This window comes from Brachyistius frenatus, unplaced genomic scaffold (genome assembly GCF_029030835.1).
Source record: "Brachyistius frenatus isolate BFR_SWC_R1_liver_20210118 unplaced genomic scaffold, ASM2903083v1 Contig_1, whole genome shotgun sequence".
Taxonomy (NCBI): Eukaryota; Metazoa; Chordata; class Actinopteri; family Embiotocidae; genus Brachyistius; species Brachyistius frenatus.
In genome coordinates, this window is record NW_027210600.1 from 11,537,108 (window position 1) to 11,560,574 (window position 23,467).

Below are 23,467 nucleotides of genomic sequence, written 5' to 3' on the forward strand. Positions count from 1 at the left end.
TTTTCTTTCACTTGGTTACTCTGCAGCAGCCATGTTGTTCCCTCACTGCTTGCTCTGGTGAATCGGTTTCAATCAAATGAAAAACATGCAGCAGAATGAAAAATGTGCTTTTCTGTAGTTTTCTTTGTATAAGTCCTTGTACAGAGAAAACAAGTTCGGTGGGATTGTGTCTGTGTATGTTTTCCTGAAAAGAACAAGTCTCTTCCACAGAATTGGAGGCAGCCTGGGTGTGTGTGTACTTGTTCTTTTGTCCTTTAGTTTAGATCCTGAAGACGGAGGGCTTTTTTTTTTCCTTCTTCTTTTTAAGAGAGGATATTTTGGATGCTCTCTTCTTCATAGGCCTGTTGGACTGTTAATTTTTAAAAAATAAATTCAGATTTTTATTACCCTGGACTGAAATCTGAAAGAGATGTCACTCTCTGGCTCGTCACCTTGCTGTAGTAATGTACAGGTGTGCTGAAGGACCATGTGACATCACTGTGTGTCACATGTGTGGTTACAGGTACAACAAAGCACACACAACCAAATCCATCAGGTCAGGTGTGAAGTTACTATTTAAGGAATATAGCTTTAAGATAAAAGCAAGTGTTGTGGTTGGCTGTTTAAAGGTAGGATTTGAATCTAGAGAATGCAATTTATTCTCACAAGTATAGAAGCATACACTTTTTTATGTGTCTTACTCAGATACACGGATAAAGGTGGGGCTGACATTCAACTTAGGCAACCACTCATTTACCTTTCACACACGGACACACACACACACACACACACACACACACACACACACACACACACACACACACACACACACACACACACACACACACACACACACACACACACACACACACACACACATACACACACATGGACGGACACACACCCATTGTACTATTATTAACAGGAAGCACTTTACATTCAGTAACCACATGTGTCTGTCAGTAATGTGGTCTGACGATGATGAACTAAAGTCATCTACAAATAACAATGAGATGAGAATTAGACAGGAAGCAGCAACACAACAGCTGTGATAAACTACGAACATGCAGGCGGAAGCTCAGAAATATAAAAAGATTTTCCAACATCAATCTAACACTGCTAAAGTAACACAGGTGATGTGGGTGTAATAATAATAATAATGTTATTTTCAGTCGGATTCATGCCGTCAGAAGGAATGAGTCAATTCCATAAATAATGACGACCATTAATCAAAAGCTTCCTATACATGTTCATCAAGAAATGTCACCGTATTAATGTTATCCAACCATGTAACTCTTCTTTAGCTACCACCCAGGCAGTAAACAGTATTTTAGTGAAGACGGAAATGAGTAAATCATCCTCTGAATGATGTGCTGCTCTTCAGTGGAGAGAACAAGCAGCTGGGCTGATGCCAACGACATGCCAGAGAGAGAGAGAGAGAGAGCGGTTCTCTTCACACAGCCACAGTTTGGAAATGATAACATGAACTGAATTTGCTGAAGAGTCTGTTGTATTTCTGCAGAGCACAGTGTGTGTGACCAAGTAACCTAAACTGATTGTGCCTTTTACATTAATTTGGCGATAGACAGAATAACATTTCTAACCACTATCAGCACCAGATATGAAAATGTAAAATGTAAAAATAAGACTATAAGGTCACTGGCGAATACGAGACTGAAATGTCTTCAGTTTCTGTCGACTAAAATTAGGCCAAGAGGAACCAAACTCTATGAGAGTATGAGTAAAACTATATCAACATTAGATGACAAAACTGTCACAGCTGAGTGAAAGTACTAAATGACTGTAGACGCCTTTATGATGGTAATGTCACAAAGAGTGTGAAACATGCAGACAGCTGGAGGTAAGAGAGAATTGTAATTCATTAGATGACAGGATCGTGCAATTATCACCAGAAAAAAAGAACAATTATCCTCAGGCGTGCGGCATAAGTGAGCATATCATAGGTATAAGTTTATAGGTGGTATAACTATAACAATAACTATAACTATAACTATAACTATAAGTAATACAACAAAGTAGAGAAATGCTGTTTCCTTTTATAGTTGCAATGGTACATTGCAGTGAGCAAAACTGGCAGACCCTGCTCTCCAGCAGTGCCTATCGAAGGAGGAAAAAAAAAAATGCTCTGCAAGCATTTGCGACCTACTCTTTAGTGAAACTTAGAGTTCCTCTACCTGCAAATTTTCCCAGATACATTTCAGGGCTTATTTGATGTTCTTTTTCCACTTACTGACAGCTGCACCAATCACCTCAATAATTGAAAGTGGAATGCTGTAGTAGTGTCTCACGGTGCCCGAGAGTGTGTGAGCTCTGCACGGTGTACAATGCCAGCGAATGTATGCGTTTTTGTTGTTATTGTTTCTTTTTGTTTGGCAAAAATACTAAAAATACTCGATATGCGGGGCCTCACGGCAGGTCTGAAGGCTCACACCCACAGACCTTATTCTGGGCGAGAGTTACAGAGCTGTGGCTGCTCCGGCACCCACTGCCATCAATAGCAAGGGTCAGCTAGATTAATGTCTGTCCTGGTGAGCACCATTCTTTTGGGCACAGCTCCACCTCGACTCCTGCTTCCTCAGCCATTGCTGGAAAATATTCATGAATTAGCCACGCTCTATTAGGCTGTCACTGCCTAGAGTGATTAATGAGGCCGGCACATGTGGACGAGCCGCCGACAGCAGGCTGCAAACCAACCAACTGACTGTGTGAGCTGATGAAGAAGGGCGGGGCTGGTGGAGCCGGAGCCAAACTCAAATCAGTTTCAGCTGATTGCTGAACGCAGACCTTAACCCACACACACCCAGATACAGAGAGAGAGAGACACACACACACACACACACACACACACACACACACACACACACACACACACACACACACACACACACACACACACACACACACACACACACACACACACACACACACACACACACACACACAAATCCAGGCATTCTGCCATATGCTGAATTTTCTATTGAATAAATGGGGGTCACATGAGAGAGTGCAATCAATACAGCCACGTCATTTCCTGGACCGTCTCCCGCTTGTCGCTAATGTATAATTCCAGCGTGGTTACCTCCTCCCCTTCTCTCACCCTAGTTGCTACATTTCACCTCTCCTACATCTGCCAAATGGCATCCTCTCCTCTCCTCCTCTCTCACTTCAGACTCTCCTCGCTCTCCTCTATCTACCTCTCATCTCCCCTCATTTCACTTATTTTAATTTCATTTCCAGTCTTCTTTTAGCCCACTGACACAGAATGAGAACCTCCCCACCGACCAGTACACCCACACACAACCAGAGGGAATAAGAAATGCAATGTTAAAATACATTTCTTTTCTTCAAACTTGCCAATATTAAAGTCAGAGGGTGCCTAAAAGGTTCCCAGTTCTGGACTGAGCTTTAATGATCAACTCTGTGAATAATAAATGTCACAGAAACAGAATCTGAGCCCCGAATTGGAAGAATGACTGACAGGTACAGAAACACCTCAAAGGAAAAAACAACTAATGATATTATTTTGACCCCTGAAGTTATAATGGCTGAAATTGCTGGGGTTAAACGGCAGAATTTATTTTTAGGAAGTTTAATTAATTCTTTCACCGCAAAACAAAGTTTTGATTTAATTAGAGCCCGATCGATATATCCTGCGGCATTTTATTGGTCGATGAAGACGTATCACAGATACATCAGTATATATGTGGGCTGATATACACCAATATGAAAACTTAAGGGGGAGAATTAGGAATTTTTCTGTTTGTGTAGGTTTGTATGTAGTTTTCTTTCAGACAATAAACTAATTAAATATCCTGCCTATATCACATATTTTTGATACAAGAGTCAAAAGTGTTTGATAACAACATCTGGGGGATCATTGCAAAGAATATTGTGTTTATATAAATTGTATATACACTACATAAATATATAGAATATTGGCCGATATATTGATATAGGAATTATTTTACTGCAAATTTCAGTATTAGAAATGTAGTATTGACCAGGCTCGAGATTTAACACACAAACCGTGGTGCTTTAAGGGACGATTCTCAACTTAGAGGGTAAAAATGAAAGCGGACTCCAAAGCAAAGACCAGAAGACAGCCAAAGAGAAAGTTGAAAGGCAGAAGAACTGAGGATTGAGATAGGTGGTTCACAGCGACTCATTGCCATATCCGGGCTGTCAGACACATGGCTGATGTCTCAAGCCTTTTTCTTTTCTTCAAAGCCTTGTGCTGATTAGGAAAAAGGTTAGCTGGTGCCACTCAGGGTCACAATGCCTTTGTCTAGGGAGTTGTAATTACTACGTGCTGGACTATAAGAGGGTGGGAACAAGTCGTGATTTAATCTTCCACTCTATTTACGAAAATAACTTCCCTTGAGGAGATTTTCAAGCTTTTTTAAGGTCATTCAGTCAAGTATCCTTAGAATCTAACAAGTGCCTCTGACATCGGGGCGGTCAGATCGCTGGTAGTTACAGCTGCAACCTTCATCCTCGTTCTCTTTTGTTCGTCTTAAAGATGTGTTTTGATGAGCAGGCAGTGTTTTAAGGCCACACACAGAAATTAAAGTGAGAGTTAAAGGTTGAAGACAGATTATACCGGAAAGAGCATGACGTGCTGTATCATTATTTCAATTTAAGGATGCCACTGATATGGAAGAAGCGAAAGGATTCTGCAGTAAATGTAATTTATTTTGGGATGCAGTCATCGGGTGTGTTGCTGCGAGGGACTCGTGGCTGTGGAGTGCAGCAGCTGCTTCAGAAGGAAGCGTGTCGCAGGGTGAGATGTTGATAAGCGTCGCATCTGTTGTCAGAACACAGTCGGCGTGCGTGCGTGCGAGAAGCCTGTGCCTGCTAACACGTGTTAAAGGAGAGCAGACATTAAACAAAAATGTTTGCACTTTGTCGCCAGATGCAGGGAAGACGGCGTGTGAGCATTCTCCACAGGTGTGTATGATTGTGTGTTTTGTCACGAGGGTGTGAATGCGGTACTCACAGTCAGCCTGGGCACAGATGAGGCAGGAGGTGGTGCTGTTAAAGAAGGTGAGAAGGCCGGCCACAGCCAGGCTGATGTCGGTATTAGTTGGTCTCAAGTCCAGAGTGGTGAACCGGGGGAACTGGACCTTCAGAATGTCCTCTGGAGCCACCTTGACATAGGGCACCTGCACAGAGATGTTCACATCAGATTTCCATTTCAAACATATCCTGCTGAAGATTTTGACTCTTGCAATACATGTTCATGTTTAAAAATGCAGCAGACGTCTGGAGACATGGCAACCGTAAAAGAGATAAAAACAAGAAAATATGTGTTTGAGCTGCAGGATAAAAATAGTAAGCAGTCAAAAGAGAGAATAGCTCTGAGAAAATCAGTTTAATCTGTTATGATAAACTGCAAGCAAGGATAACCCAGGGGATTGTGGAAATGTGCATATACACAACGCACATATTTTTCAGTGACTGAGTCACTGGAGCTCATGTAAAGTACAAGTCTGGATCTAAAAACTTATTTTTTGTTCCATCCACACAAACAAGGCACTTTTAGAGAGATCCTCAGTATGACACCCCCTCACCAGCAGTTAAAAAACATTTATATACAGGGCTCAATGAGGACACGTCCAACTGTGCACTTAGGTGACACTTTTACACACACATAAAAAAACATAACAGCATTTCTGACCAAACTTCTGGAGTGATGCAATAATACTGTGGATGAGTTTTGGCGCAGTTGGAGGAGTATTACACAAGAAAAAATGAAGTCCTCATTAGTGATGTCAATATGGTGACAGAACAGGTGGAACCTTTTCATATCCTGGGTCAGAGACCATAAGGACCATCAGTGACACATTAGTTTTACTTTGGCTCAGTACTACAGGAAATAAAACAGTGCCAATGAGATGAAAGTGCTTTTATTTGTGTTTGAGTTGTAGTCCTTTTTATATAAAGTCTTCACTTTTTAAGGGACCAAAACTAATTGAATTATTAAACATGCACTTAAATAAGCAAATGAAAGTATAATATGTAAACATCTCTGTCCCTGATCGACTGAGATCTTCAGCCAACACATAAACAAAAACAGGTTATCTTCCCTGTTGATTCTCTGTCAGACCTGAACTGCAGCTTCCAACAACTGAAACTTGTGCTAACCTGACCACTTATACATAATATCATGGTCCTGAACATACCTGGAGGATCATGATCCTTGGGAGCTGTGTGTAAAATTTATCAGGAATGGATTGGAACAGCTTCAAACACCCTTAAAACTACGTCAGCATCTGAGCCACATAGTCACTGAATAGAATTGAATGTGCTGTAGCACAGCAGCAACAACAGAAAATGATTCACAGTCTAAAAAAAACCCCGCAATGTGTGTTTGAAAATAAAAACAAATATTTTTGTGGTTCTTCTGTGTTGAACGTAGCACCGGGTGTTGAAGTAATTATGTTTCTTTTCTTCCTCAACACATCTGTGCTGACCAGGATCGAAATTTAGACTGAATATTGTTTAAGTATTTCTATAAAAGGGAAACTCAGTAACTTACAGTACAGTACATTAAAAGACATAAACATACACTGATGTGTTAGTCATCAAAACAGAGATGAAAAATGAGTAGTGAGGACAAGAACGACGGCAAAGCTTTCATTAAAAATCAATAAATATACAATTCTTCCATCCCAGCCCCGCTGAGAGGGTTACAGTCTCCAGCGAGATTGATTGCCGTGTTTTCAAAGTGTTGATTTGTTGTAGCTACAGAAATATCTGTATTCCTTAGCTGTCCCTAATGAATTTATCATACCACCCTTGCGAACATGTATGTCTAACACAAGCTCATCTGGGCTGTCAGAAGGGTAGTTAAACACACTGCAGCCAACATTGCAGCCTTCAAAGCTCCCTGAACACAGCAACAAATCTCGACAGGGTTGAACTTCAGGAAAATCCTAAATTACATTACACCCCAATTTAAACATTACTCCCATCTATTTTCCTCCAATGAAACCCATCTCTGCTTCAGCTCTCCATGTGATGATGTGAACGGATACCTGCTGCCAGGGCTCACAGTGAGGCCTGGCAGGAAATAGGGGGGAGAAGGAAGGTGCGAAGAGTGAGGCAGGTGTCGGGTCGGTCAGCTGGCGATGCAATGCAGCAGAGCGCGGTGGGGCTTGAAGGGGATGCAGGAGGACATGCTGGGTCCGAAAGGAGGAAGAGGGAAGGGAGCCTCTTCATCATGGCAGATTGCCTGTCTATGCGGTTCCCAGTGCCCATACATTGCTTTCCCGCTCGCACCCATATCCCCTCGATTGGTTTTCCATCCCAGCCCATCAGGGTGTAATGGAGTCCCTGGGTGTCTGGATGGATGGAGGTGCGGCCACTACTGACAGCTTTTGCTGGAGCAACATTTGTTCCTCTCAAGGAGTCCTAAAATCTGGGTAATAGCCGTATACCGCACTGGGGAAATGTGCCCCTATTCAGGCGTGCCCTTCATCTTCCCTGTTGCATTTGTACAATTTTTCACCACCCCTTTCGCATTCCTTTCTCTTTCTCCACTTCCCCAGATTGTTTACTCCTTTTCCAATAGTCCCCTTCTTCCCATTCATTCTTTCTTTCTTTCCTTTACAGCACTGCAAACTGGTGCCCCTTTTCACTTAGGAACCTGACACGCTTCGATAGGCGGTATCTGAGGCAGTGGCGGTTTAGAAAGCTGCTTGTACAAACACACAGATTCACATGCATGTGCGCACTCACACACTCACACACTCACGAACACAAACACAAACATACACTTTGTCCTTTTCCATCGAATTGGCCCACTGGACCCTACTGCTAGAAACGCTGGCATCTCGGGGGAACTACTTGGCTTCAAGTCTTGATTTATCATCAAATTCCACAGCATGCAGCCGTGACTCACACAGAAAATATCCAACTAGACATCCTAATCATTTCTCATTTTAAATTTAATGGAAACATTTAATTATCATGCATTATTTTCTTTTGAGTATTCACCAGTCACCAGTGACAATATTAAATATTATTGTCACTGTATTACGAATACAGTATTTAGCAGGAGAGCTGTAGGTTAAATGCAGCTTCCAGCAAGACAAGCGAGGATATTATCTATACATCAGACTCAAAGACTCCCCCCCACCCCTCCGGTTACAGCAACATGATTAATTGGTTGTTAAACAGTAGCAGTCACTATCCTCCTCAAGTGTTTAGTATCAAGACTAGAGTTAAAACAGACGTACTCTAAGCAAAGAAAATCAATCTCCACATTACTAACAGCAAGTTGTCAGCCAGATCAAAGACGCTTCCCAGACTTCTTATCTGCGACCAACAGCTAGTATCAGTCACTCCCCTGGTCGATTAATCCCAAAAATAAAAACAGCACTTCTTTCCTACACGTGTCTTTGTGAGACACAGGTTCAAAGACTTCTATAAACCTCAGTGCTGCACCACTTTCCCTTTACCTCCAACAGAGACTCTCCAGCACTCCTCATCTAAAGCGAGTAAATTTGGTGCCAAACTAGCGCATCTCACCATTTATGACGAGTTGATTATTCTGCAGTCTTTGTGCAGATTTATGGAAACAGTTAAAGTTGGCCTCGTCATCAAATGACTATCTGTAATGTGGATAGTGTTGCTCGAGCGAAGGATTTCCACACTATTGTCACCCAACTCTGCAGAAACTTCCAACATCTCTCAGCTCATTGTTTGGGTTTTACTGCTCAAATTTTTTGTCTGTTTTCAGAGCTCGCATTAACTTTATTTCCAGCTGCAGCATTCAGATTTTTTTTTTAAAGAAAATCCACAGTACACTGCCTGCAGAGCGAGTAAATGTCATGCTGACCATAACAACTTTTTACAGAGATAATACTAAAGGTTTATAGTTTCTTCTTACAACCGCAAAGTCATTAAAAACAAACACAAGAAAACTCAGTACGGGTTTGAGTGTCCATCTATAGTTTTCACATACTCTCAGTGTACAAATACCTCAGGTATCTTCTTTTCAACCACTTGTAAACATATATTTTTTTTAATTTTTGTCCAAAAATCTCTGTGTTAAAAGTGGTTATTATACTTACATGTGATGTGTGAGTTTTGTCAAGTAATTTCAATCTTTACGTGTTTGGCAAAGGCACAACAAATTATTCAATGTAACGTAAACAACTTGTCCATCAAAATTAGAAGGAAGTGTCCTCTGGAAGCATCTGCTGAGGCCTGTGACTCTATTGGTGTGGGAGTGAAACTAATTACATCTGAAAATTGTGAAGGGAAAACAATCCTCTGGCAAACATTAAAGCCCAAGGTAACCGCTTTCCTTTTTAATAATTTGGTGGCTTCACTGTAAACAGAACTAAATACCACAGAGACTGCTGTGGACAGAGACAGGCGTGTGTCAGGGGAATGAACGGCGGGTGAGCGGAGGGAGTCTGCGTGCAAGTGAAAGACAGAAAACAGAGGAGAGAGCGGAAAGACGGAGAAAAAGAAACTGACAGTCTGACTGACAGAAGAAGAGAGCAGTGAAGTGAGTGACAGAGGCGAGGCTGAGATTGGGCAAAGTGAGTGCAGGACAGTAAAAGAGGTAAGCATAAACAGACATAATAGACATTAACAGGGAGTGAGGAATAGCAGAGCGGTTGCAATCAGCACTCATTAAATGGTGTCATTGAATTTAGCAGTGTGGAATTTGATTCTGCTGTCAAAGGCAATCTGTTTGATGTTATCCCCTTTATTGGTTCATTTCTCAAGACATACAGTTTCAGGGGACGCAATAACAACATCAGTGTTTAGCTTTGTTATTGTTTAGTCTCAGTAGGCTACAAATACATTCCAAGTTAAAGAAGACTATAGTGGCTTTCATTTATTATTTAGAAGTTGCAGCACTTATTCTCTGTTAGAAGAGGAAGTGATAAAAGCAGTTTATGCTGCATTCATTATGTAATGAGTAGAGCTGAGTTTTGGACTTCAATACTTTTTGAATGTTAACTAAGAGATGTCCAAGTATCAAAAACGATGTAATGTAAAAAAAAGTTTCCAATGAACAGCTGTTCAGATTGTTATGACTCGTTCAGACCAACAAAGCTGCGAAGGTGGGAGCATTTTCAGGTACAACGTTAGACAATGAAATACAGTCCAGGAAGTTCAGGTTGAAAACTAGACAATGCAGAACTGCAAAGCTATCAACTCAGCAATCTTTTTTTGTCACTATGATCGTAAAGTACACAGTGAATATGGCATTTATGTGGCAAAATAATCTATTAGGAAGGTGTTCTTGTTTGTATTTGATTGTCTAACAAAGTAGTTTGCATTAAGTTGAGCCAGGTTCTTCATTTTTGCTGGATGACCCAGTGTTTTTTCCTGATGTGCTCTGCGTCAGTAGCCTGACTGAGGGAGCCTTTTTTCCTCCGGTTTTGTCTGCGTCGCGTTCTGTCTCCTCCACGGCCACACGGGCCGGTTGCTGCTGCCATTCAAGTCATTGCTTCATATCCTACCGGTGGATCCACGACGCATGTCAACAGCATCAGAGATTAGATCATCTGTCATTCTGTTCAGACATTTCTAAATTTAAAACAAACAGCCTGTACCATTTTGGACAGTACTTGTTTCTGACAAATGTACTTTTATTTTGTTCACTGGAAAAAAGGTCTTGCACAAATTCCTAACTGGTTTGTAATTGAAGCACAAGTCGTAAAGAATTTCAAGCAACACCCAGCCTGAGTGATCAGACCAAAGTATGCCGTTGCTCTGATAACAAGGCATACAAAACTTGGTCCATTGTTTTTTTTCAGAGTGCATGTATGACACAGAAACTGCTCAAAGAGTCTTGCCACTCTGGCTTGGATGTGTGCTCTTGTCTGTGTGTGTGTGTGTGTGTGTGTGTGTGTGTGTGTGTGTGTGTGTGTGTGTGTGTGTGTGTGTGTGTGTGTGTGTGTGTGTGTGTGTGTATTTCCTGCAGTGTGACGGAAAGGCTGGCAGGTCTGCAGACAGAGGTTTGACAGGCGTTTAATGAGGAAGCTCTCACAGGACACAGGCTTTGCACAAGTAACACACATACATAGTGAGCAGTGGAAAAGGAGGCAGTAGAAATATCTCAACCAAATTACAATGTGCTTACAATATACTTGCCTTAATTACACTAAGACTGCACTCTGATCTGCTCAGATTAGCTATTAAAACAAGGAATAAAATGAGCCGGCACATTTACAAACAGCAAAGCCACTGATGCTCGGTTGGCTGTTGGCTAGAAATAGCTTTGTGTAAGCTGAGCAATAACCTCTGATAACCCGACTTCAACAGAAAATTCAAGGTTACATTTGAGAAGGGTAGTTTTAAATCTGACCAGGCATTAGTGAAGAGACCGATGCACTGAGCTGGAGTAAAGGTGAAAGCTAATTTCCCTTCCATCCGGTCTGACAAGCTGTGGGTTGCGCCAGTTGTTGAGCTGACATGTGCCCAAGTCATTCTGCTACCTGTCTGCTGTGAACTTAACAGGAGCCTGATGGGAGGGGGTCCGAGTGAGAGGAGGAGAAGAGGAGGTGGATGTGTAGCAGCGCCATATGGAGAGCAGAGACATAATCAGCAACTACATCTGCTGGCTTGGACTCAGAGGGGCAGCAGAACAAAACTCTGTTTAATAAAGCACCGCTGCACTTTTATGGGTCTTGGAAAGCGTCAGGCACAGCTGTAGCAAAGTTAGCATTAGCGTTGTTTATCAGGGATGTTTGAAGTGACTCATTTACATTACCACACATTGACCTGGCCATCAATTAGCATACAACACATGCTTGGCAGAAAGAGGGAACTGTCCTTGGAAAAACACTTCGCACCTCAGCCAAGTGGAGAGCAGCCACTCATGTCACTGAGCTGAATACAAGGTTTTCTGAGGCCAGAGGGAGGACAGTTCGTTTAGTGTCAAAAAGTGGACATAGCTAATCAGTTTGGAGATCATCAGTTGCAGAAAACCAGCCAATCACAGGACACAGAGTCTGAAGCCTGGCTAGATGTAACCAATTGCAATCCAGAGAATTATGTTGGCCACCGAGCATTAGAGAACAGATGCTGTTGGAGACATTGTCCATCAGTCAGCGAGTGTGATGCCAAGGCTGGAACGCCAGAGTGGAGCTGGCAGAGATGGTTTTGCAGGATAGCAGGAGATGGAGGAGGGCAGGTGGTAGTCTATTATGGCTACCTGATCCCCTTTCAAACCAAAAGGTTTATAGGGGTTTTGGGAGAGCAGCTGTTGGCATTCAGAAAAGGCAAATAAAAATATTGTGGGAGAGAAAAGGGAGATGAGATGCGAGAGATAAGCGGGGCAGAGTGTCAATGCGGCCCTACCGACAATCTCTATCCCCGACCGCCAGCTCATCCCAGTCTCAGCCCATGCAGCCAGATCTCTATTTGTGGTAGTAATGAGCCTGCTTCAGGTCCCTGTGGTCAGAGCAGAAGCAGACCAGTGATAAAGACGAAGTGGGCTGCGGATCCCATGGTGCCTTTTAGGAGAGTGGAACATTGACCACGAGATCTCTATCTCATTGATCAGCCAGTTCAGAGAGAAAAAAAAGTTCCTTTTCTCCAGAGAGGCCCGTTCCTCACTCCACTGCTCTATTTCAGGGCAGATTTATTTGTGGAAAAAAAAAAGAGAAGAGAATAATGCTTTTAAACTCCCTGTTTGGCTGCCAGCTTTGTCGGTATTATTATAAGTGTAAGGATAAAAAAAAGGAAATCACTGATTTGATTTGAGGAGTTGTCTCAAACCTCCTTCATGTTTACTGGTAAATTTGGTCCAATCAGGTCTATCTTGTGTTTATCAAGCATGGGAAAATACTTTGGTATTGTTGAATCAAAAATTTTCCACAGGGAACTTTGATTGGAAAAGTGTTTTTTCTTTTTAATCTAACAGTGGGATTAATCCAGTTCTGGGAATGTAGCCAAATGTTTGATTTACATCACCCAAACAAAGCACCGCTCAACTTTACACAACAAAACTGGCAAACAGTTGCCCAACAAATCTTCGAGAACCAAAACAAACATTTTGATGAAGAGACAAAGGACTGGTTCTTGATGAGTTTCAATCCAGAGTGAAAATGACTGCGCATTAATTCAGCGAGCAGCTGGCAGACAGCAGAGCAGTATCATCTGGGATGGGTCTCCTACCGCACAAGACAAAAACGCAGCTACTTTCACAGCTGACTAAGATGAAACAAAGCCACATTGTAATATGAAGCAGTGTCGCTCTTCATATCCACGATGACAACAATCAGCTAAATTGAAATCCATTTTGCTTGCTGCTCACCTGGGAGCAACACTGTCTTCCCTCGCTTTCATCTCAGTGATCAAATGAAGAGACTGCTTCCTGACAAAACAGTGGATTTAGATATGCACATGATGGTTCTGCTGATGTGGCCTTGACCCGATACATCAAGAGAGTTGTGAGAAAAGGGTCAGCAGAGGTTCAGGCGACAGCTGTGCTCGTCTAACTCTGATTAGGAGGAGACAGAAAAAGGTCCTGCGGTTTGTTTGTAAGCAGACTAAACAGACGAATCATGTACTGCTTAAAATTCACATTCATAATAATCAATTACAGATATGTAAATGTACACATGTAAATGTGTGTACATTTATATATATATATATATATATATTTTTCTTTTACACATACATATACACATACATATATATATATATATATATATATATATATACACACACACACACACATACATATACAAAAATATATACACATACATATATACATACATATATACACACACACACACACACACATATATACACATATATACATATATTATTCATAAGTTGAATTAAATTACTGACCCATATTATTTTAATTTGTGAAATTTTAAGCCTGACACTGTGCTGAAGCAAGAGCAAGACAGAACACTTGAATGTAAAAACATTTTGCTTATGCTCTACAGTATTTTATACTACATACTCATATTATCTGTTGTAAACTACATAGTAGTAGTTTTAGATAAATGTTGAATTTATTACAACAGTCCCAGTGAGAAACTTCAGTTAACCTTCTTTGTATTATTAACATGTTCACAGTATTAATTTAATTTTTGGACAATATTATCATATTACAGATAAACTGGTATACATGTATTTGTCTGCTAATAAGTGACAATTAAAGACAGAAATGCCAAAGATATGGTGGATACATTGGTGTTCTGGTATAATTAACAGAATTCAATATTTTCTTACAATGACACAGTATCCTTACAGAGAATGTTGAAATGATACTAAAGGGAACAGCCATTGACTATCTAGGGACTGTCTGTTAAGTAGCACTAGAAGTTTATAAACAGTAGTTTGAGGCAAACAGAAAAGCTCTTTAGAAGTCCAGAAATGGAAATAAATGTGTGAGGGATGATGCAGCTCCACTTCTGAGACTTCTTCGGCTGAGTACCTGTCATTAAACCTTTTTTACTTTCACTACTGAGTCTAATATTTAATTCTTAAAACTTTCTGAGACACAAACACACACAACTGAAATAGCAACTGAACTTTAACATAAGCCTTTGTACCTTTGAAAAACACTAAAAGAAAAGTTTGATCGTTTCTTCCTTTAGATCCTAATGAATTCCAATGATGATAATGACTGCAGAGTGGAAACAGGGCTAACACATAAAATTGTATTGCACAGAGCGATAAAAAGCAGATTTGTATTATGGTTTGCTGCATTTCGTTTTCTGAGTGAGGAATCTGTGCACATTTTAAGCTACGAGTGTCTACGAAATGCAGAAATCCTATTGACATTCAACACACAGCTCACTACCCCGGCATTGCTGTAAATAAGCAAGCTGCAGCTTAAATCTTACAAGACATACTACATATACGACAGCGATGTGGCTCCTCCTTTAGCTGGGTGCACCGTATTGAAGAAAATGCCAATCAGCTCTGTTTAATCAGATCAGATTCAGAGATGTGACCAATAATGTGTCGCTTGCTGCCAAAACAACCGTGCTTGCAGCTGGAGAGACTTTGATTTAACATATAGTGGATTTAAAGCCCAATTACAGTGGAGAACTGAACCATAAGCTGACCCCTCCAAGCAGAACAAGACCAACACAGCAGAACTAATACAACTACGCACACCAACATAGAGATCCATTGTAAGACTGATGGAGGGTGATTAGCGAGAGGCAAAAAGAGAAAGTTACCCCGCCCCCCTACTTCTATTAGTTTTCTTAAGAGTGGCAGATCTTGACCTGCTACTCATCTGTAGCTGGTATCTGAGAAGGTGTTAGGTAGAAGGGAAATGTCAGGAAAGAGACAGGTGGAGGAGGTGAAATGAAAAAATAAGGAATAAGAGGAGACAGGAGGAAGAAGGAAAGAAAGAGGTGAGCATAAGGACAAAAAAGCAGAGAGAGCTGAAGCTTGTCTATGGGGAGTAATAGCAGATATTAAAGGTTGGCCATTATCAGAAAAGTGAAAATTGGTTAAAACTGTGGTAAGGTGAAAGGAAAGAAGGAGAATACAGGAGAAATGGGGCAATGAGTGAGAGGACAATAGTGTTACTCAAAACAGCGAAGGACAGGGGTGTTTGTATCTACAGAAAAATGTAAGTTGTTTGTTTAATCTGTGTCGAGATTGTCCAGGTGTATAAAAATGGGCCGGGCTTTTTTAAAAGAAGAACAATCAGCTGTCTGTGTATCTATCTCGCTGGTGTTTGACATGTGACGTCAAATTTTCAACACCCCATCAAGACCCAACTTACCAAATTTTATCACTTAAACTTTGTGGCAAGTTGCTGTGGCGACATACTGTCCCGGTTTGGCTTCGTCTGAGGCTACAAGCTGCTAAGCTTGGTGTTGTAAGGAGAAGCGGTGGAACCAGGACAAAGATTGATACGATTGATACCGAAGATCCATACTTACGACATGTGACGACAAGTGAGCCATCTCCATGACAAGCGACGAAACAAAAATCTTCTGCAGAAACTGTGAGATGTGGTTATAATGGCCAAAAAACAGCTAACGGGTGAGCTTTAAATTAGTCTTTTATTTTCACAGGTAAAAGATCAACATGACGTATAAGTTCAGAAAGATCAGACGGCGTCCCACACGTCCCGAGAACGAACCGTTTGATTCACAGACAGAATGCATTGTTGGAGACTGCAACGCCTCCAGCAAAATAAAGTTTCATTAAAGCTGCTAAAACTTGAAGACAATCACTGCTGTGATTGAAAGAAAAGTATATTATGCAATGAGGTGTAACAGTGCATGACATTTTTAACTAATGGTATTATCAACTAATCTGCAGTCAAAGGACTTACCCAGTGGCAGCCATTTATTATTTGAACATTTTCATCACAACATAGATCTAGTGTTTGGTTTCACCGTAGCATGAAAACTAGACAATAATGCATCACCAACATGAATTCACAATTTATCAAAATTAAACACTAATGCTATTATAATACCTGCTGAAATTAAAACACTCAAATGGTTGAAGGTACAGATAACTTCCCGCTGTGTACGGCAGAGCAGGTACAATAATTGGGTGATGTTGTTGCGCACCTGTGTGAGGAAGAAGCTGAGCAGATGATGGCTGTACACGGACAGGAGATGCGGTATGCCGGCTTAGCCATGACCAACTGTGGTGCAACATCTGGAAGGGAGACGGCCTGAAGTGAGCATGGCTACTGTGTAAACGGTCTCCAGTCAGGGAGGATTTGCTGGGTTGGCTGGCTGGCTTATGAAGTGACAAAAAGCAATTCCACACCATGTGTAGCGCAGAGCTGCAGGACAACTCACCCATTCAAATCATTTTGGACAGCTCTACACACACTAAACACAAACACTGCTGAATGAGTATCTGGACATGTGAGTGGACAAGTGAATGAACACACTCAGATCTATGCCAAGTATTCAGCGAGTGAGTTTCTTATGACTGCTCCTCAATAATGATACAAATGAAGAACTGGACCTGCAAAACTCAGTCCCCTTTCAAACCCAGAAGGAAGATTTTCTAATTTGTTCAATAACCATTCATGAGCAATCAGCTGTGCCTCAGCTTTGTCTGGTGGTCCTTTTCAACAATTGCTTCTGACTGGCCAAGTGGAGGAATCCTGCAGAGCTCTTTTGCCTACTAATAAAGTAATCTGGAGAAATACGCAGAACTCCGAACTATCTCGAAATAAATTCAGCCTCAGAAAAGAAAAGAAGGGATTTGTTTTTACTGGGACTGAATGAGCTTTTCAGTGTCACCTGAACACAAGCACTCACGATGCAGCAAAACACTGTATCACAAAAGACAGGAGAGGAAGAGGCATAAAATTAGATGGTGAGAGGTTCTACGACAAAGAGAGAAAAAGACATCTTAAAAGCTCTACTAATCTAGTAGTAGAACATTTGCACATAAATGGCAGTCAAGTTGAAAGCAATTTTCAGATTATCTGAAACCTTTTCTGTGTCTGGATGGTTGCATAAAAGTGCATTTGGGGGTTTTGGTCTGTGTCAAAGTGTGTATGAAAGCATAAATCTCTCATTATTGCCTATCTCCAGGGCTTGAGCTACACCACTGACCCCACCAACATCAAAACAGCGCACTCTTTTTTCCCCCAGCAGACCTCGGGTTCACCTTTAAATCCAACCTGAGCACCACCCTACCAAAATGCAGTTGTGTAATCTCTGTACTCCTACAAGCAGATGGCTTTGCAAGCCTAAAGCTACCCCTGGACATCACACATATCATTAATATTCATGACTACTTCTGACATGTTTGCTTCATAGAGGAATGTGTTTCCCCGCTTCAGCAGACACAGGGATATTGCACATTTCATCCTTTATGGAAGAGGAAAAAATGTTATAGATAAAAACTTGGAATAAGACCATTTCAAATGAGCTGAAGGTGGCATACAAACCAGATTCAGATGGAAAAGGGGGCACATTAAAATGTAATCGCTGACATTTACTCAATTTAGTTTGAAAGCCTGCTATGGCTAATAGCCAAATGACCTTAGTCCAAGGCCCGGTATGAAAATAACAATGCAGGCTGAAGACTGTAAATGGCGTATTGGGAAAATCTGAAAGGGGAATGAAAAAGTCTTTGAATTATTCCATCATATCTAAGTCACCTTTTACAATGTATAAATAAGAATTAGATTGCAGAGATTCACAGGAAACAAAGACAAAGCCTAAAAACTGCACCATATACTCCAGTTATTCTGGTTGGAAGCAACAGCTGGTAGATAAGCGCCTGTTAAGCAGCAAGAGTCAAGGTCCCAGTTAATGTTTCTCATTACTGGATGATAATTGGCCCTTCCTTGAAATCCAGACCCCAAGGTTTGCTTTCCACAACGCCTAAGATTGAAAAAAAACTACCAACCTGATGCACACAGTCAACCCCTTCCCCTGTGGTCGCTGTTTTTCTATTAGTCACTATTAGTGTGAGACCCAGATGGGCTCAGTCCCATTCCTCTATCTCCTCAGTGGCAGAAACCTCGGCAGCAGCGGTGGAACGCGGGGAGTGATAGATAGAGACGGGTAGATGATGTGCTGATCGCCTAGTGGGGTCTGTCAGCCGCAATATTGCTGCTGGTGTCCCAGGCAACCAGCCGTTGGAGCGCCAGCATCTGTGGCCTTACGCTCAATGAGGGATTAGGTGGTCACACACACACACACACACACACACACACACACACACACACACACACACACACACACACACACACACACACACACACACACACACACACACACACACACACACACACACACACACACACCAGCTGAAGTATAACAGACAAAGATCGACTGGTGATATTAGTTAGAGATGTAACAATTATTCTGTATTCTGCAATCTATATTACATTTATTTGACATGATAAACTACTGACACATCGTGAAATATTGAAGGTTGCATTAAGCATATCAATTAGGGATTTGGTTGGATTTGGTTATTTGCTATTTTGAGTTGCCTAATGAACACCTATTTTCATCAGATATGGACATTTCCAGTTGCTTTATTACGTGGCTTGGGTGCATATATGTATATTTGTTTTGTTCAAAAGGCTCCTGAAAATGTTGAAAACAGCAGTACTCTCGTTGGATTTGCTCTGCTGCTACTAATGTGCTCCTCTCCTCCTGAGCAGTCCTTAGAGGTGTGCTGCAGACTATTTGGCTGTGAAGCGTAGAATAAAGGTTTAAATTTTTTTTACCAAAGAATTGTTGGTTTCTGTTGTGCTACTGAATGAACCACACTTAAAGTATTGTTTGTGCTGTTCATATCATGAAGGCTGATTTTGCCATCATGGTATAACATGACCTTTGCTTCAGCAGGGAGTCCTTTTTCTTCCAGGAACATTTCCCTCAGAAGATGTCAGTTACTTCAACCCTACTCACTCACAACTATTATGACATGGGGTCCTCTGAGATTGGTAGTAATGGGAGAGGTTTTCTTTGCTCGAACCTACCATATTATCCAAACTTCCATCATTCAAACCAAAAGCACTTCATACCAAACAGTGGTGTATCATGAAAGAACGGTATTGTTAGTGAGCTTATCAATTTTGTAAGGCCATGCTGCCGAAGGCCATCACCCAGGCATCCCCATCAGAGTAATTATGACGAGGGCAAGGTGACCTCATCAGAGAACGCACACACACACACACACACACACACACACACACACACACACACACACACACACACACACACACACACACACACACACACACACACACACACACACACACACACACACACACACACACACACAGCTGACGACACTGATTTTTTGCAAACCTTCAGCCTGAGATGGAGGTTCTAATCAGGGAAATCAGCTGGTGTAGTGTTTGGTTGGAATACAAATCTGCACTCTTGGCTCTTGATAACATCCGGGAGAGGGCCACTGAGGTAACGTATACTTTTTTTTAAACCTGGCACATTTCTATAAATGTGGTTATTATGCATCTATATTGTTTTTCTAAAGAGTCCGGGAAAACAAATAAAACAGCACAAGCCTCGCACAGCTTTCTAAATGAATATGATTCATCAAGAATCATTTTAAAATCTTGTCTCTGATAGAAACACAGAAAGAAACGATGGAAGCTACTTTCTGAATTGACTTTCAAGTGTTTTCAATTTCAATTTCATTGAAAACATGTATCCATTTGGTTGTTTTTTTTTAATCTAAATCCAGTTGGTTCTGGTTTCCTTGTTTACAAGCTTTCCAGGTATCTTACACTCTTTTGATTTGATGGCTGGAATAAAAAACTGCAGCAGGATCCTGATAACCACAAAGAGTTGACGGTTGAATTAGTTGCCCAAAAGCCTAAAAATAGTTATTAATGTATTTATAGCAGAGAATGCAACAATGAGGATCACAGTATTTTCAAGGAATTGTTTTTTCCCCTGCGAGTTGTAAGCTGTTGTCTATTGTCATGACAATTATGTGTCCAAAAAGCATTTGTCTGTATTTTTATCCTGCACTGGGGGTGGACTCAAAATGGCATCTAAGAACATGTTATTAATATTTTGAATGCAACATCAACAAGTCTCAGCAGACAAACAAGAGTTAGAGCATTAACACACAGTAGGCTGAATTGGATTTTGTCTTTCACTCACATATTGTCCTTAAGTACAAGTTTCAGGTACTTGAATTTTACTTGAGTATTTCCATGTTATGCTACATAAAATAATATTTATATATATATATATATGCAGTAATCCAACAATATATTGTATGAAAATGTTTCAATCACTGGGGACAATGTCCTTTATTTTCTAATTATGTGTACTTGTGGTTATTCTAAGGTCATTCTGTGAATAACATTTACATAATTTTACTTAAATTACATTTTCAGTATAAGACCTTGACTTGTAATGGTGTATTAATACCTTTAACTGCAATTAGACTGCTTTTACTTAAAGGATCTGAATGCATCCACCACTAATTAAAGAAAAAATAAGATTATCTGCCAGCTTTCTTAAATTGCAAAACTTAATGCATATTTGGCATAAATTAGAGCTGAAATGTGTTTAATGTGTTGTCATAAATCCAAGTCTTAACTCTGGATACTTTATGTAGGAATTAGGAGGGGAAAAAAATGACCTAACGGTGTATACCACTGTGGTAAGCACTATTTTTTATAGTACCATTGCTTTTGTTAAATATTAAATAATACTGGTGGCATTGAAAAAGGCTGAACAAACCAGGGATTAGAATAGAAGAATACGTTCAGGGGTTCAGTTGTAAAGCTGACAACAGAGTGCAGCTCTCAGCACCAAACACAAGTGTCATAGCCCTAAAAAACAAAAACAAAAAACAACAGTAGTCCGGTTGGGAGAAGAAAGTTGCCAAGAGTGATAAGCGGATGTAATAGCTTTACATTGATAGAGCAGATGCAGATGGACAACCAACTGGCATATCACGAGCCCAGCACAAATGCTCCTTTGAAAGATATGTGTGAAAACACATTTTTATTCCTGGTCACTGTGGTAGGACTGAATTATTAGGTGTTATTCTAAATACTTTAGCCATTCAGACTACAACGCTGCAATCAGAACCGATCAGCGCCTGATGGAAATTACAGTGTTACACAAGGAAAATACAAAGATTAATTTAATATGACAACAGCAGATCTGTTAATCCGGTTACTTTCTGTGAAAACATGGAAGATTGGCTGTGCTTCAAAGTACTCTGGTAACTCGAATAATCGCTCCACTCATTCACATGTACCGGATAAATAAGCCAGTGTGGGGAAAGTGTGAATCTTTAGGGCCAGTGTCAGCTCCTTAGAGAAAACGATGACTCCACTGTATTTATCAGTTAACTCCAAAAATTAGAATTTTCTCTTTATGAGGTCTTTAATATTCATACAGTGGTATTATCGCAGTCAGTGTTTTAAAGCCGTCGGCCCCGCCAGTCAGTGCCACTACAGATTTTTAGCAGCAGGGAGTACTGGTCTGTCTACCACTAAAACAGACTGATGTCTCATTAGAAGACAGGCTGTACCGTACAAGAGGATATTATAGAGGCTACGATGGTAATGGGATGTCTTTGAGTAGTCATGCTGATCAAATTCATGCGGTTAAAAAGGCTGCTTTTCCAAATCTAATCATGGCAGGACCAGAACACCACTGGTGAAAACTGAATGAATGATAAAGTCCAAGGCAGCTGATATGTATGTTTTACAACTTGTAGTTAATAAATGTCATAAATAACAGTGGAAACAGTTTTATAATATTAATGGTTTTCTACAAATAGGGGAAAACAAGAAGACTAAAATTTATCAAACTGCAACAAAGCATGAGAGCAAAGCTATCCCAGATAAATCTGCAAATATATGCATCGTTTCTTATTTATAATTAATGTAGTTTATGGGTTTGTATAATTCAAAGGTGTTCTATCTCTTGACATCACACAGCAAAACACACCATGTCAGAATTCAGACAAGCTAATTAGCATCCAACTGGCATGCAGTCAAGTGCTGGGGCCAAATCCCCTCATCATGTTTAAATTTTGGAAAACATGTTTTTCTTCACTGTTGGGGTGAGAAAATGCTGCTTTTTACATATAACTAATACAATACTATCATCTGTGATAACATTTGGTTGACATCTGAATTTTCAAACTCCAGATACATGGACAAAAAAAACTTTGAGATTTTTGTTTGTTTGTAATTGTCACTATACAAATCTCAACACAGTGACTAGCAAGCCTCAGCGGGCCAAACAGCTCCAAGCTAATGAGGGGAGCAGAGGAAGTGAAATGTCCAGTAGTGCTTTGATTTGAGTGAGACTGGAACCGAGTGCTATGACACTGTATAAGTATTTCATCATTTTCACAAACGACTTGGATTCCCGCCTTTTATCCCCCAGCCGCTAATAAGCATCATTGTTCTGAATTCTTTCTTTCTGCTTGCAGTGTGAGCAGCCTGCCTCACGTGGGCCCCCCGGCTGCAGGCCAGCTGGGTGCATAAACTCACCTCCTTCTCTCCACATATATTGCTGATAATGGAGTTGGAAGCTGGACTGGCAGACGGACCAAGGACTGCCACCACCCCTTTCGACATGATCTGGCACACTGAAAGGAACCAGAGAGGGAGTAGAGAGGAGGGAGGAGTGAGTGAGAGGGGAAAAGAGATAGTGAGACAGTTCATGTTCGGCAAAGCATTTAGAAAAACGCCTTCTTCAGCCAGATGTTAATGGGTGCACATGCTGACTATCTAAACCTCTAAACAGATAGCGGTCTGAACCAGCCTTTTCTACCATCTCAAGGGAACCGCAACCTACGTGTGTTAGTGAAACATGCACAAGGACAAATGCATTTGTGCATGTTTAACACGCCCAATGTGATGCAAAAACAAGAGAATTCATGCGAGGTTTCTGCCGCTGGGAGTTTCGCTTGTGAAAAAAACTGATATTAACATGATAGACGCTCACATATGGAAACAGAGGGATATAGAAATGGGAAGAGACACAGACAGATAAACAGTGACAGA

The 23,467-nt window shown here is 40.9% G+C and overlaps 1 protein-coding gene across 2 annotated transcripts in view; it reads right to left on the reverse strand.

Moving 5' to 3' along the window:
- The window catches only part of grik4 (glutamate receptor, ionotropic, kainate 4), a 274,511-nt gene that overhangs the window by 84,004 nt on the left and 167,040 nt on the right, over positions 1-23,467 (reverse strand). Inside the window, exons 5-6 of one of the 2 annotated variants that reach the window (XM_069690256.1) lie at positions 22,952-23,049; positions 4,997-5,162 (exon numbers count right to left, since the gene is read on the reverse strand). In XM_069690256.1, the coding sequence (XP_069546357.1) occupies positions 4,997-5,162; positions 22,952-23,049 (264 nt within the window). The remainder of the gene's footprint in view (positions 1-4,996; positions 5,163-22,951; positions 23,050-23,467) is intronic. The other variant, XM_069690263.1, reaches the window with a different exon arrangement.